Source organism: Lynx rufus, unplaced genomic scaffold, assembly GCF_022079265.1.
Source record: "Lynx rufus isolate CCGP_SWC_20201006 ecotype Redwood Valley unplaced genomic scaffold, mLynRuf1.p SCAF_29, whole genome shotgun sequence".
Taxonomy (NCBI): domain Eukaryota; kingdom Metazoa; phylum Chordata; class Mammalia; order Carnivora; family Felidae; genus Lynx; species Lynx rufus.
The window spans coordinates 467,612-480,560 of record NW_025814844.1 but is presented as its reverse complement, the minus strand read 5'-3'; the positions used below and the strand labels follow the sequence as shown (position 1 = coordinate 480,560).

At 51.7% G+C, this 12,949-nt stretch overlaps 1 protein-coding gene across 3 annotated transcripts in view; it reads right to left on the bottom strand.

Annotated features, from left to right (window-relative positions):
• Positions 1-4,491: 4,491 nt before the first annotated feature.
• The window catches only part of PI4KA (phosphatidylinositol 4-kinase alpha), a 112,592-nt gene continuing 104,134 nt past the window's right edge, over positions 4,492-12,949 (bottom strand). For 2 of the 3 annotated variants that reach the window (XM_047090196.1, XM_047090195.1), the window contains exons 45-55: positions 12,069-12,139; positions 10,765-10,837; positions 10,609-10,679; positions 9,443-9,552; positions 8,873-8,977; positions 8,655-8,780; positions 8,095-8,215; positions 7,450-7,609; positions 6,579-6,668; positions 6,044-6,127; positions 4,492-4,950 (exon numbers count right to left, since the gene is read on the bottom strand). In XM_047090196.1, the coding sequence (XP_046946152.1) occupies positions 4,899-4,950; positions 6,044-6,127; positions 6,579-6,668; positions 7,450-7,609; positions 8,095-8,215; positions 8,655-8,780; positions 8,873-8,977; positions 9,443-9,552; positions 10,609-10,679; positions 10,765-10,837; positions 12,069-12,139 (1,063 nt within the window). In that variant the 3' untranslated portion in view covers positions 4,492-4,898. The other variant, XM_047090197.1, reaches the window with a different exon arrangement.

Genomic DNA, 12,949 nt, shown 5'->3' with positions numbered 1-12,949 from the left:
GAGAGAGTGCAAGCAGGGGAGGGGTGGAGAGAGAGAGAGAGAGAGAGAGAGAGAGAGAGAGATCTGAAGCAGGCTCCAGGCTTTGAGCTGTCAGCACAGAGCCCGATGCAGGGCTCGAACCCACAAATTGTGAGATTATGACCTGAGCCAAAGTCAGACGCTTAACCGACTGAGCCACCCAGGCGCCCCTCGGTATTTTATGTTTTTGAATGCTATTAAAAATGGTGAAGATTTTTTAAAATTTCATTTTCCAACTGCTCATTGGTAGCATATAGAAATACAACTGACCTTTGTATATTGACCTTGTGTACTGCGATATTGCTGAACCCCCTTAGTTCCCTGAGCTTTTCTGTAAATTCTTCAGGACCTTATAGACAATGTTATTGTGCATGAGCAGGATGGTTTCTCTTCCTCCTTTCCAATCTATCAACCACTATCCTTACTGCACTGGCCACACTCTCCCCCAGTACAATGCTATTAGAAGTGGTGATAACGGGCAGGGCACTTGTGTCTTGCTCCAGACCTTGGGGTGGGGGAGGGTACGTCTTGAATATTTCATCGTTAACATGTTATCTGTGAGTTTTTTTCTCAGATGATCTTTATCAAATTGGAGATGTTTCTTCTTTTTTCTAGTTTGCTATACTAGAAGAGTAGAGTAGTCCATACTGACAGTTGCCCTGTTCCTGTATTTCTATTGCATTTTATTCTATCACACGAATAACCACAGTTATTTATCTATTGTTGAAGGACATTTTGGTCAGTTACAGTTTTTGGTTATGAACAGTGCACCTCAGAACATTCCTATTTGTGTCTTTCGGTGTACAGATTTTGCACCTGTTCTGTACCTATGTAGGAATGGAATTACTGGGTCATAGAGTAGGAGATTCTCAGCTTTAGTGGACACGTCAGTTTTCCAAAGTGGTTGTAGCAGCTTGCACATCCACCAGCAGCTTCGGAGCATCCTGGTTGCTCCACATGCTCATGACACCTGATATTGTCTTTTCAGACACGCAGGTGGGTTAGTAGGTATCACGTTGTGGCTTTAACTTGCATTTTAAGCTGAACACCTTTTATTATTATTCAATGGCTCAGGATAATCTGTTTTGTGAAATGCCTCTTCAGCTCTTTGTCCATTTTTCTAGTTTGTGTCTTAACTGATTTTTAGTAGTTTCTTATAGAAGTCCTTTGAATAGATACATGTACTGCAGACATCTTTCCAGGTTTGTGGCATGCTTTTTTTTTTTTAATACTTTTTAAAAGCTGATTTGTTTGCATAATCTCTACACCCCACATGGGATTTGAACTCATGACCCCAAGATCAAGAGTCACATGTTCTACCGACTGAGCCAGCCAGGCACCCCTGTCGTCCCTTTTCAGATAGTTGAAATTAGTTTTTTTCCTTTTATGATTAGTGCTGGTTTTGGTTCTAAGAAATCTTTGTGTGTCCCAAAGTCATCAAGCCTGTATTTTCTCTTCTGTATTTTTTCCTAAAAGCCTTAAACTTTACCTTGAACATTCAGCTCTACATTTCACCTGGAATTTTTATGTCTGATGTGACACAGGCAGTGAGGATTATATTTGTTTTTCTATACTGATATCCAGTTGATGTGACACCATTATTGAAAAGACTATTCTTTCCCTACTGCCCTGCAATGTCTTTATGTATGTGGGTCTATTCCTGGACTTCTCTTCCATTGTAAACCACGTTGTCTCAACTACTGTAGCTTATGGATAAGTCTCGATATCTAGGCTTGTTGGTCTTTAAGATCGTAATAGCTGTATTTTGACCTTTGTATTCCCATATAATTTTTAAAAAATATTTGAGAGAGAGAGCACGAGCAGGGGGAGGGTAGAGAGAGAGGGGGAGAGAGAATTCCAAGCAGGATCCAGACCCAGCATCGAGCCCAACATGGGATTCGATCCCACAACCCTGAGATCGTGACCAGAGCTGAAATCAAGAGTTGGGCACTTAACTGAGCCACCCAGGCGCCCTTCCCATATACATTTTAGATGTGCCAGTTTCCATCATAAAACTTTCTGGGATTTTGATTGGTATTTGCAGTGAAACTACAGATCGATTTGGGGAGAATAATCTGTGGGATGTTGAATCTTCCAATCCATGACTATGTTACTCTATTCGTTTAGGTCTTCTCTCAACAATTGCACTTTTCAGTATTTCTTCTTTCATTAGATTTATTTTCTGATATTTGATGTTTTAGGATCCAACTCTAAATGATACGGTTTTCTTTTGTTGTGAGATATATGTTGTACACATACACACACAACTTGACTTTTGTATATGAATCTGTATCCTATCACCTTGACTATAGATATTTATCGATTATCTGGATTTTCACGTACACAAATTCCACTTCTGAGTTTTGTTTTTCCTTTCCAGATTCTTAAACTGTTTCCTTTTATTGTTTGACTGGGCTGACTAGGGCCTCCAGCACAAGGTCTTATAGGGGTGGTGGCAGCAGGCACGTGTATACCTTGTTCTTTATCTCAGAGGCACCCAGTGCTCACCTATAAGCAGGATGGGTTTTTTGCAAACACATCAAGGAAGTTCCTGGTCCTTGGGGCATGGCTTTATTTCTAGTATACCCTATCCCAAGTGTAGACCAAATTTCCCTAATAAACTCCTCAGAGGCATCAGGCTCTTGGGTTGGTCTTTAGTCACCAATGTCATCAAAACAGGGATATTATTGTTCTTAAGACTGATTTATAGAACTTAGGTCTTTTAACTTATTTTTTAAGTAGGCGTCACGCCCAATGTGGGGCTTGAACTCACAACCCTGAGGTCAAGAATCGCATGTTCTACTGACTGAGCCAGCCAGGCACCCCTGTTAAGATTATTATTATTTAAAGAAAAAGAGTAGGCAAGAGGGGAAGAGAGAGAGGGAGAGAATCCCAAGAGGGCTCCATGTTCAGCACAGAGTCTGATGTGGGACTTGATCCCATCACCCTGGGTCATGACCTGAGCTGAAATCAAGAGTCAGATGCTCAACCAACAGATTTATTCGGCCCCCTCTCCTTCACCACCAGTTAAAATTTTTAAATTTGTTTTCAGTCTCTAAAGAGACCTTATTTTCTTGTCAGCTCACAGATTTAGGTTTTCTGCCCAGTATTATAAATAGCATTTCTGATTTTTCAAGATCTATAGTTTGCCATAATGCCAGAACCGTGTATGTTGCATTTGACTTCCTTTTTAAGGCCAATTTGACAAGTCTTTTCAAGGAGTGTGGTTTGAAATATTTCTACTATGTTTGAATATATTTCTACCATTTTACAATGTGTTTATATCCTGCTTTTTCTATGCTCTCCCCACCCTTATGTTCTGGTTGATCTTTCTCCAAATTACACCCTATTTTCTGGTATCTTTTTAAATTTTTTTTTATATTTTTATTATTGAAAATATTTTAAATGTTTATTTTAGAGAGTGCAAGCAGGGGAGGGGCAGAGAAAGAGGGAGGGAGACACAGAATCTGAAGCAGGCTCCAGGCTCTGAGCTGTCAGCACAGAGTCTGACACAGGGCTCGAACTCATGGACTATGAGATCATGACCTGAGCCGAAGTCGGACACTCAACCGATTGAGCCACCCAGGCGCCCCTGTAGACTGCTTTTTGAACAGGCTTTGCATGAGGAATGGGGCATGAACTGTGAGATCATGACATGAGCCAAAATCAAGAGTTGGACGCTTAATCAATCTATCCGGGCATTCCCTTTTGAATTTTTTAACTTACATAATTGGCTTTTTCATACTTTTTTTCTTTTTTAAGTAGGCTCCACACCCAACATAGGGCTTGAACTCACAACCCTGAGATCAAGAGTTGCATGCTCTACCTATTGACTGAGCCAACCAGGCACCCCATATTTTTTTTGAATATACTGCTCAGGACTCAACTGTGTTTCCTGAAGCTGAGTATTTATGTTTATCACCAACTCTGGAATCCCACTGGAAGCTGACTGGAGCTTCTTCTTCACAGCTTCCCCTTTTGCTTTATTTTGGTAATTTCATTGTTCTCTGGTTTTCTCTTCATCTAGATCTACTGCTTAAAGTTAAAGATGCTGTTTAAACTTTAGTGACATTTCTAGTTGCCCTGTGTCATCCTCTTCTTTTAGTTTGGGGTCTTCCTATCTGCTTAGAGGGTCACAGTGGGTAGGAGTAGGTGGCTGTTGGGGGCTGGCTGCACAAAGGTTTTTGAGTCCTGGAGCAGAGGCAGGACATGGAGCCACACCTGTGCTGGCAAGAGACACGGATGGGGTGGTTGGGTGGCTTTTAACAGGAGTCGGAACAGAGCAGTTCAGGAAAATGCAGTGTGAATGTTGGTGCATCTGCGCTGTGATGAGTCAGTTGTGAAGTGCATTAACCTGGGCCCCTAGAGGCTTCCTGGTGGGCTGCACTCCGGGTGGGAGAGGGAACACTGCCCTGCTCCCTTCCCAGCATACCCAGGAATCACCCCTCAGCTGAAGGTACACCTGGCACTCCACACTTTTGCTGGTTTTTATTTTGTTCACATTGGTTAAATCTTAAGTTGAATATAATTTTTTATACACAAGAAAATACTTCATGTACCTAGGGAATGTGTCGGGAATGTGTCCAGTGCAAATGAATTATTCACACCCATGCAGAAAGTGTCACCAGAGGATTGTCAGTCATCTCAGTCTCACGTGTCACATGTGGGTTACACTAGGAAGGAATGGATTGCCAGGCTCTGCATGGTGGACTTTTGTCCTATTTGTCCTATAAAAATAATTCCAATGGATGGAATGACGGGGCCACCAGCAGTTCACCCCCTTTGACCACGCACAGCAGCCAGGGTGGGGCTGTGCTCTCTCAGCTCTATGATTGTGGGATGGCTGGGGGGTGGCCATGATAGCTGGTCCAGCTCCACCCTCAGTAGGGGATGTCGTTCTGATAGTACTGGATCATGTCGTAGGTCCGGCTCCTGGAAGGAGAGTGGAGGGAGGCTGTAAGGAGACTGTCTCGGGTCTGGGTCCCTCTCCCCGCTGCGTCCTTCATGTCTGCCTGGAGAGCTGCATTGGGGAAGTGCCCCTTTTCTCCTCTCTGAAGGTGCAAATGCAAAATCGCAGACCCTCTAGCCTCCCTGCCAGCCTCTCTTCTAGGGACACTCCTTTCCCCACCTGTGACAATGACTGTGTGAGCTCCTTTCTGCTGTCTCCTCCTGGGCCTCCTCAGCCAAACACCACTCTGCCCCACACTCTGGTAGGGGGAGTGTTAGCCAAAGATACTCCGTGTCCCCAGACATAGTGAGTGACTCTGCCCCCTGGCCTGCCACGTGGCATGCAAACGACAGCTCATTCTCCTCCTGTCACACCCCGCAACCCACGCCCGTCCTACTCTGCCAACAAAACAATCGAGACCTCCCTCGTCCTGCCTTTTACACCCCTCTTGTCATGTTCCTCATGCTTGCCCTTGAGCTGCCTCCTGTTCCTCTGCTCCTGTTAGGCCCACCCCAGCCGGCTCGCCGTCTTCCTTGGGTTCCATGTCTGCACCTCCCAGAGGGGAAGCTTGGCTCCCCGACTGCCCAGGTGCTTAGCCGCTCTGCCTTCAGAACTGGAACCCACCTCTTCTCATGGCTCCACTATCATAATGGCCAGTTGGCCTGTCTCCACCCTGGGCCACCTGTCACTGCCCAGGCAGCAGCGTGAGGAAGGTGTGGGGAAGCAGGGGTGGGGCTGAGGCCTCTTCTGCTCCTCAGCCAGCCCACTGGGCTGTGCTCGCCTCCTTGCATGCTCTTTGCACCAGCAGCTTGCTTGGCCTAGCAGGCTGGGTCCCAGGTGGGCACGGTTTCTGGCCTTTAGGCCTCTGTTGGGTGTTCCCCTCAGCATATCCCTGGCCCCTCTAACCCAGTACCCTGTCACTCCATGAGGGCTCCCTTCAGGAGTTGTGGTATAGAGTACCCTGGGACAGCAGCATCTTCGTCACTTTGGCCCAGGCGTGGCCCCATGCAAGGTGCCTGGAGAACATTGGTGTGTGGCAGTGGGTTCTGGAGGGGAAAGTGGAAGGGGGAGACTCACCTGTTACTGAGGAAGCAGCTCTGAATGACCTTCATGATGAAGTTTGCAGCCTCTCTCTCGGTCATGTTGGGGCTGAACCTGTGCCTGGGGGGCAAGGGCTGTGTCAGGGCTGTCCCCTGCCACCTGTGGAAACTGCTCCCTCTAGGCTACTCTCCCGTGGGATGCGGTCTTGCTAACAGACCACTTAGCATTTGTGGGAATTTGTTCCCTCCTGGGAATAGCTGTAAGGGGGAGGGGCACTGTTCCCAGCTGGCTCTGGAGGGCCTGTCCCCTTCCCCAGCAGAGCCTAGGGCTAAGCCGCTGCAGCCTCAGGCTGGAGGTAAGGCCTGGCACTGCATCCTTGAGAAATGAAGGGATACCTGGAACATCTGCAGCCTGGTGCAGTGACAGCGCCTCACCAGGAACCCTGTCTGCTCTGGGGTTCTGAGGAGAGCACTTGGCCTTGATAATGATCACATTTACCAGCACTTGAGAGGCTCCCACCTTGAGGGGACAACTGCCCCCCAAATGGCCTGCGCATCTGCCCAGGACCTACTTCAAGAGCTTGATTGTCTGGCCACGGAAGCAAGGCAGGCCCGTGTCCAACATGAGAGTGACCAGAGAGACAACTGCATCCATGTAGGGCCTGTGGAGAGACAGGGAGGGAAGGGGAAGGAGGCTGGCCTGAGCAGGGTGGCCTTGCCTGCACTCCTGCAGCCCAGCCACCACCCAACAGCTGCACGTGTCGGCCCACCTCCCTGCAGCTGCCAGGTGGGGGCTGCTCACACATCCTTGAATGGGCTGAGCATCCTGTCCCGGTCTGCCCACCTGAGGCCTCTGGCCACGGTTTCTGTGCCTGGCTGAGGAAGCGCAGGCATGCAGGGCAAACATACCCTGACCCTCCTTTTCTCGTGGGGCAGGTGCACTGAGTGGGTGTGACACAGGCTCCAACAGACTCTGGGTTGGAGTCCAGGCTGCTGTGTGGCCTTGGCTCTGTGACACTCTGAAGCCAGGACAGTAAGTCTTCAGGGTGCAGCTGGGAGGTGGCAGATGCTCACACTTGGGTGAAGGGGTGAATGGCGTGCTCACAGTGAGGAGCCCAAGGTGTTGCCAGGCAAGGCCACACCCAGGAGACTACAAAATGTGGACACTGACACCCGGAGCACTGACACCCAGAGCAGAGACACTGGCACAGGTGGGCAGAGTGGTGATGGGAAGGCAAGGCCCAGGCTGCCTGGACCAGCAGGCATCCTCTCGAACCTGCCTTGCTCTCTCTGAACGGCAGTCCCTCGATCCACAAAGGAGCCTGAGACGGCCCCAAGGGACCTCTGAGGGATCTTGCAGGACAAGTGGCACCCAGGACTGGTGCCTGACCACCCTCCTCCCCACTGTCTCGGTACCCCCACTGGCCCCTCCCTGGGGCTCACCGCACAGCCAGGTAGCCACGGACACACATCTCCATGAACCATTTGAAGGGCGTGGCCTCCATCTTGCCCCCCATGATCATCACCATCTCATCGGTGAGCTTGATGTCTGGTTCCCAGCCAAGGTTGCCACCCGGTGAGCTTTCAAACATGAAGCCAAAGTCTGCAAAACCCCCAAAGCCATTCGTGACAAGATCAGATGACAGGGCAGAGATATGGGCGTGCTTCAGCCAGGGCTTGGAGCCACAGGCTCCCCACATCCCACAAGCTGGCCACAGGCCATGTTTTCTTGGAGATGGTAGGGGCAGTGGGGCGGGGGGGGGGGGTGACAGCAGGCAGGAGAGAAAAGAGGTTATGGAGGTGGGGAGCCAGGCTGGAGCGGAGATGAGGCTGGCCCCAGGGCTAGATGAGCTGTTCTCTCCCTGGTTCCAGTTTTCAACCCCAGAGTGCCCCATGCACTGTGGTACCGCTGCTACTCGCCCCCACAGCCTAGTGGCCAACAGCTCTGGTCTCAAAGCTGGACTTGAACCCTGACTGGCTGGGTGACCCGAGCATGCTTGGCTCCTCTGTGGGATGGGGATTGGTGTCCTGCCCTGGGCTCTAGGGGGTGAAGGGAGAGGAGGAGGGTGGCTCTGGGAGCTGGCTGACCGATGTGGATGATGTGGCCCTTCTTGTCCAGCATGATGTTGCCGTTGTGCCTGTCCTTGATCTGCAGCAGGAACAGCAGGAGGCTGTAGGCAGCCATGCTCCGGATAAAGTTGTAGCGAGCCTGTGTGGAGAGGGCCCAGGTGCTCACGGATGGCCCTAAGGCTGTACCTCCCAGGACCTTTGGGCATTTTCCTGCCTTGTTCCTGGGACCCCAGGGCCTACAGGTGTTCTCTGGGCTCTTGTTTCTAGCCTTGGAGGTAGAGCCCAAATCAGCAGGCCAGATCTTGGGAACAGGAGTGACAAGTGACTGCGTCTGGGGGTTTAGGGGTTTAGTCCCTTCCTTCCACACCCACGAATTTGCTTTCTTCTGGGGAGTCCATTTCAAGGTTCCTTTGAATCCCAAAGAAGGTTATGAGGTGCCCTTGTTTTACCCCCAAACGTACAAGGACTCAGAAAAGCAGGGAAAGTGGGAAGCAGGGTGCTGGCCCATAAGCAGTGCTGGGAATGGTGGGATGGAGAGCACAAGCAACCTCTGGTCTGGGGGCTGCCCCGCTGGTCACCTGCTGGAAGGCCAGGGTGGACTCGTCCCCATACTGGCGCGTGAAGTAATCATACATGCCGAAGTCCGTCTGGCGGCCCAGCTGGTCCCGAGAGGTACAGTCGGGGATGCACTCAATCACTCCGCACTGGAGAGGAAGGGCCAGGTGCTGAGGCCTGCAGGCAGGACCTGTCTTGGCCTAAGGCATCGGGAACACCCCCTGGGCTCCTGGGAACTTACCCCAGGGGCGGTGGCCACCACCCGGTATGGGAAGACAAAGAGGTCCAGGCCAACCAGCTGGAAGATATTCTTGAAAAGGTCAATAATCTGCAGGGCCAGCATATCCTGGAGACCAGGGAAACAAGGGGTGGTCAGCTGGCCGCCTCCTGTGCTCTAGTCCACATGACTGCTAGCAGCCCTGCCAGTGAAGAGGGAGAGAGGGAAGGAGAGAGGGAAGGAGAGAAAGGGAGGCCATGGCCAAGCAGGAGTCTGGAGCATCTGGCCTCACTGCATACCATGCTGGGCTGGGCTCTGACCACTGGGCACCGGGCTAGACTAAGGCCATGCTGTCTAGTGGGGGATGCAAGTCAGGAGTGCCTGTCCTCCAAGGCAGTTCCCTCTGGGCGGCCAGGGGATGGGCAGTGGGTGGGAGCTGCTGGAGAGACCCCTGGGTTTGGCAGAAAGCCCTGGTTTCCTCTGTGGCACCTCAACCCAATGTGGGAAACAAAGATTGTGGTTCAGCATGTGAGGTGTGACCCCTAAATGCAACCGGAGCCTTGGGAAGAGGGCAGGCCTGGCCCCACTCACTACCTGTCGGCAGTCATCTCCCACTTTGAAGATGGCCGCCTGCCATGAGATCTTTTGGCCATCAGCCTCCTGTGTGCCACACTCGTCGTCAGAGTCTGAGCGGCACCGAAGACCTGTGTGTGGGCGGTGGAGAGGAAGCCAGTTAGCCTGGAGGCAGGGAGAGGCCCTCGGGGCCAGGGCAAGTCCTGCTCACCTGCCTGGAACCCTGGGAATCTTGGGGATTGTCTCTGCAAAGCCCTGAGGAGGCCAAATGAGGCCCAGCAGACAACTGGGGTCAGCAGATGGAGCCACGGGGCCAGGGATCTCTTCTGAAGAATGTTTAGGCTTAGATGGAACTGAAGATAGAGCCCCTTTTTCATTGGAAATGGGGATCCAGGTGTGCCTGGGATCAGCAGAGGGCACTATGAACTGGGGGGCAGAGGTGTGTGTCTGTCTGCATCCTGGGGTGCCTGGGAGGACCTGGGGGCCAGAGTGCAGGGAAGGCCATGGAAGGCATGTCCCCATACTGGCAGGGGACCACACCTCCTATTCTAAAATTCATGCCCACTCAAAACTGCAGAATGTGACCTTTTTTGGAAATAGTATCTTTGCACATGTAGTCAAGTTACTGAGGGTTAGGGTGGGCCCTTATCCAATGACTGGTGCCCTTATCAGAGCAGGGAAATCTGGACACGGGGACACAGGGAGAAAGCCTTGAGAAGACAGAGGCAGAGGTCGGAATGACGAAGATGCCAAGCATCACCAAAACTTGCCAGCAACCACCAGAAGCTGGGAGAAATACATGGAACAGATTCTACTCATCTTCAGAAGGAGCACGGCCTGGCCGACACCCCAATGTGGCACTTCTGGCCTCCAGAACTGTGAGAGAATAAATTTCTGTTGGTGAAGCCACCCAGGCTGTGTAACCTGCACGGCAGCCCCCAAAGCTCTGGGCTACTCAGCCTCAGGAAGGTGCCTCCTGGACTCAATGGCTGACCTGGGGCCGGTCTCCAGGTGTCTCTGTCACCGTATATAAGTTCTGTGCCATTCCTAAACAAGGGCTCAGACCCAGCGTGGATGGATGTCATCTTTCACAGGGAGCTGGTAATAAACTAAATATGCCCCCTAAAACTGGCATCATCCAGAGAAAACACTTAGATCCCAAACCATGTCAGAGTTTCTTCACTGACCTTCTTTTTCGAGTTCACTAACACCACATCGTTTCACCTTAAACTTAGCCAGATACGGGGCTTTTGCAGCACTGCAAAACAACAGAAGGAACATGGGTGCTGGAGCAAATGAGAACTTTGTGCAAGGGAACTGCCGAAAGACAGGCGGCCTCTCACCTCTGCATGGGTGTCCCGGACTTGTAGTCGATGTCCAATACGATGGCCTCGGGGTTGCTGGGCAGGTAGCAGCCTGTGCAGGGACAGAGGGCGAAGTTACAGGGAGCCCCAAAATGACTCCCTGCCCCCAGATGGGGCTTCTAGGTCCTCATCTGAGGCACCGATATTTTATCCTGTGGCCATTACAGGTCCATCCTCCCTGATCTGTGGTCTTTTCCTGGACCCTTCCTGATATCTAACAAAGGAGCTGCCACCTCCCAGGAGACACTTCTCCAGGAGGACACACCAACACTCAGCTTTACAGACTTAGCACACTGCTCCTCGGGGCCCCACTGGCCGACCAGTGCCAGGTGGGGAGCTGCCTGCTCTTACAGGGCATGTGCAGGAGCTTTCTACCCTGCCTCCATTTACCTGGAACACCCTCAGTTCTTACACTCACCCACTGGCTGTAGCTCCCCTCTCTCAGCACACATGTCAAGTAGGGAGGACAAGAGAAAGCCTATTCCTGGTCAAGGAACTGGCAGTTCCCCTGGGGGGCTGGGGTGTGCTTCCTGAGACCCAGGAAGCGGGGGAGAGATCCTGGCTAGGGAGTGGGCTTCTAGGAGAGGCCCTGACACAGGAAGTCCTGGGACTCCTGGGAAGCAAAGCGAGGCCTTGCTGTGGGGTCAGGTGGGCTTTGCCACCAGGGGAAGGAGGGGCAGAAGGAACATGCTGTTCCCTCAATGCTCTCACACCGTCCTTCCCTGGCCAGTTCTGGTCTCTCTCCCAGAAGCACAATCTACTGCTCTGCCCTGGAGTCCTGGCTGGCTCCCCAGTGCCTCCAGGACAAGACCCGGCAGCATGGGCTGCAAGGGTCTGGGAGCCTGCTGACCAGGGAAACTGCAGCCTGTGTGGACGTTGAGCTTCTTTGAGCTGAGCTACTGTTTACACTGGGCAGGGCAGGTGGCTCAACAAGGGTCAAGGAAAGGTCAGCCAGTGTGGGCACCCTCAGCCCAGTACACCTGTGACACTCCCACCCATGCCTACAGTCTGTGCAGCCTGTGTTGCTCCTATTCCACTGGAGTTCAGGAAATTTCTAGAATCATGGCTGCCAAGGACAGTGTCTAGGCTTTAAGAAAAACAGAAAGCAACAAGGAAGATAAAGAGTATCTGCTGAGAAGTAGCTCTCAGCTCACCAGGGGCAGATTATGGAGAGGGACACCAGTGCCCCAGGGCCCAGGCTCATGTGGGCTGGCCGCCTCCCTGATCCCGGTGCCTACCCACACTGCCCACCCACAGGAAGAGGCCCATCTCATCCTGCTCACCAGGCTGCACTTTTACTTCAGACAGAGCCGACAGGCATGCCTTCTTTCTCTCGTCGCCTTTAGGGTAGGGCCTGAGAAACAGGACAGAAATGCTTTGCTTTGTCTCTGCAGGAACTGGCCTCTGGGGCTTCTGGGGGACAGCCCAGAGCCCCTCCTGTCTGATTCTCCTTTCCTCTCCTCGTAGTTCTAGCTACTACTGAAGGCTCTGCTAGACCAGTTATTCCCGGACCAGGGTGGAGTTTTCTGGCTGTCACTGCCCCTTGCCTGTGTGGGGTGTGTGTATGTTGCTGTCAGAGGCACACAGGGGACACAGTTGGCTCTGGGGTCTATGCTCAAGTGCTGGCTCTGTTGTTTACTTGCAGCATGACCTTGGGCAGGCCCCTTTGTCTTTCTGCATCCCTAGGATGAGGATGACAGGGTAAAGTGGAATCAGGTGCCTGATATGATGCCCAGGAAACACCACCTCCCACTCCTTTATTTTTGCGGGCTAGAAGCTGCTGCACGACCGCTCTACTTAGTACCAGGCCCAGAAAAGGGCCTCAGGGCACACAGCCTAGGTCACTTGGTGACCAAGGTGCCAGGGAACAGCCCACGGAATGAGGCACTTGAGAAAACAGGAAGCCAGTGCTCCCCCTGCCAGGGCCTCTCCCAGGCACTTGGCCAGTTGACTCCAGGGCCCCGTCCCACATAAACTGGCAGTGCCACAGATGCCCCAGGATGGCATGAGCCCTCACAAATGGATGGCCCAGGAGGTAAATCAATAAAACAACATTGGGAGTTACAAATGAGTCTGGTTTTCCTAACACTCTTCAAAACTTGGAGAGAGCAGAGTGGCTTCAAGTTAGGGGACAGTATCTAGAATGAAAGATATGTTTTCTGAA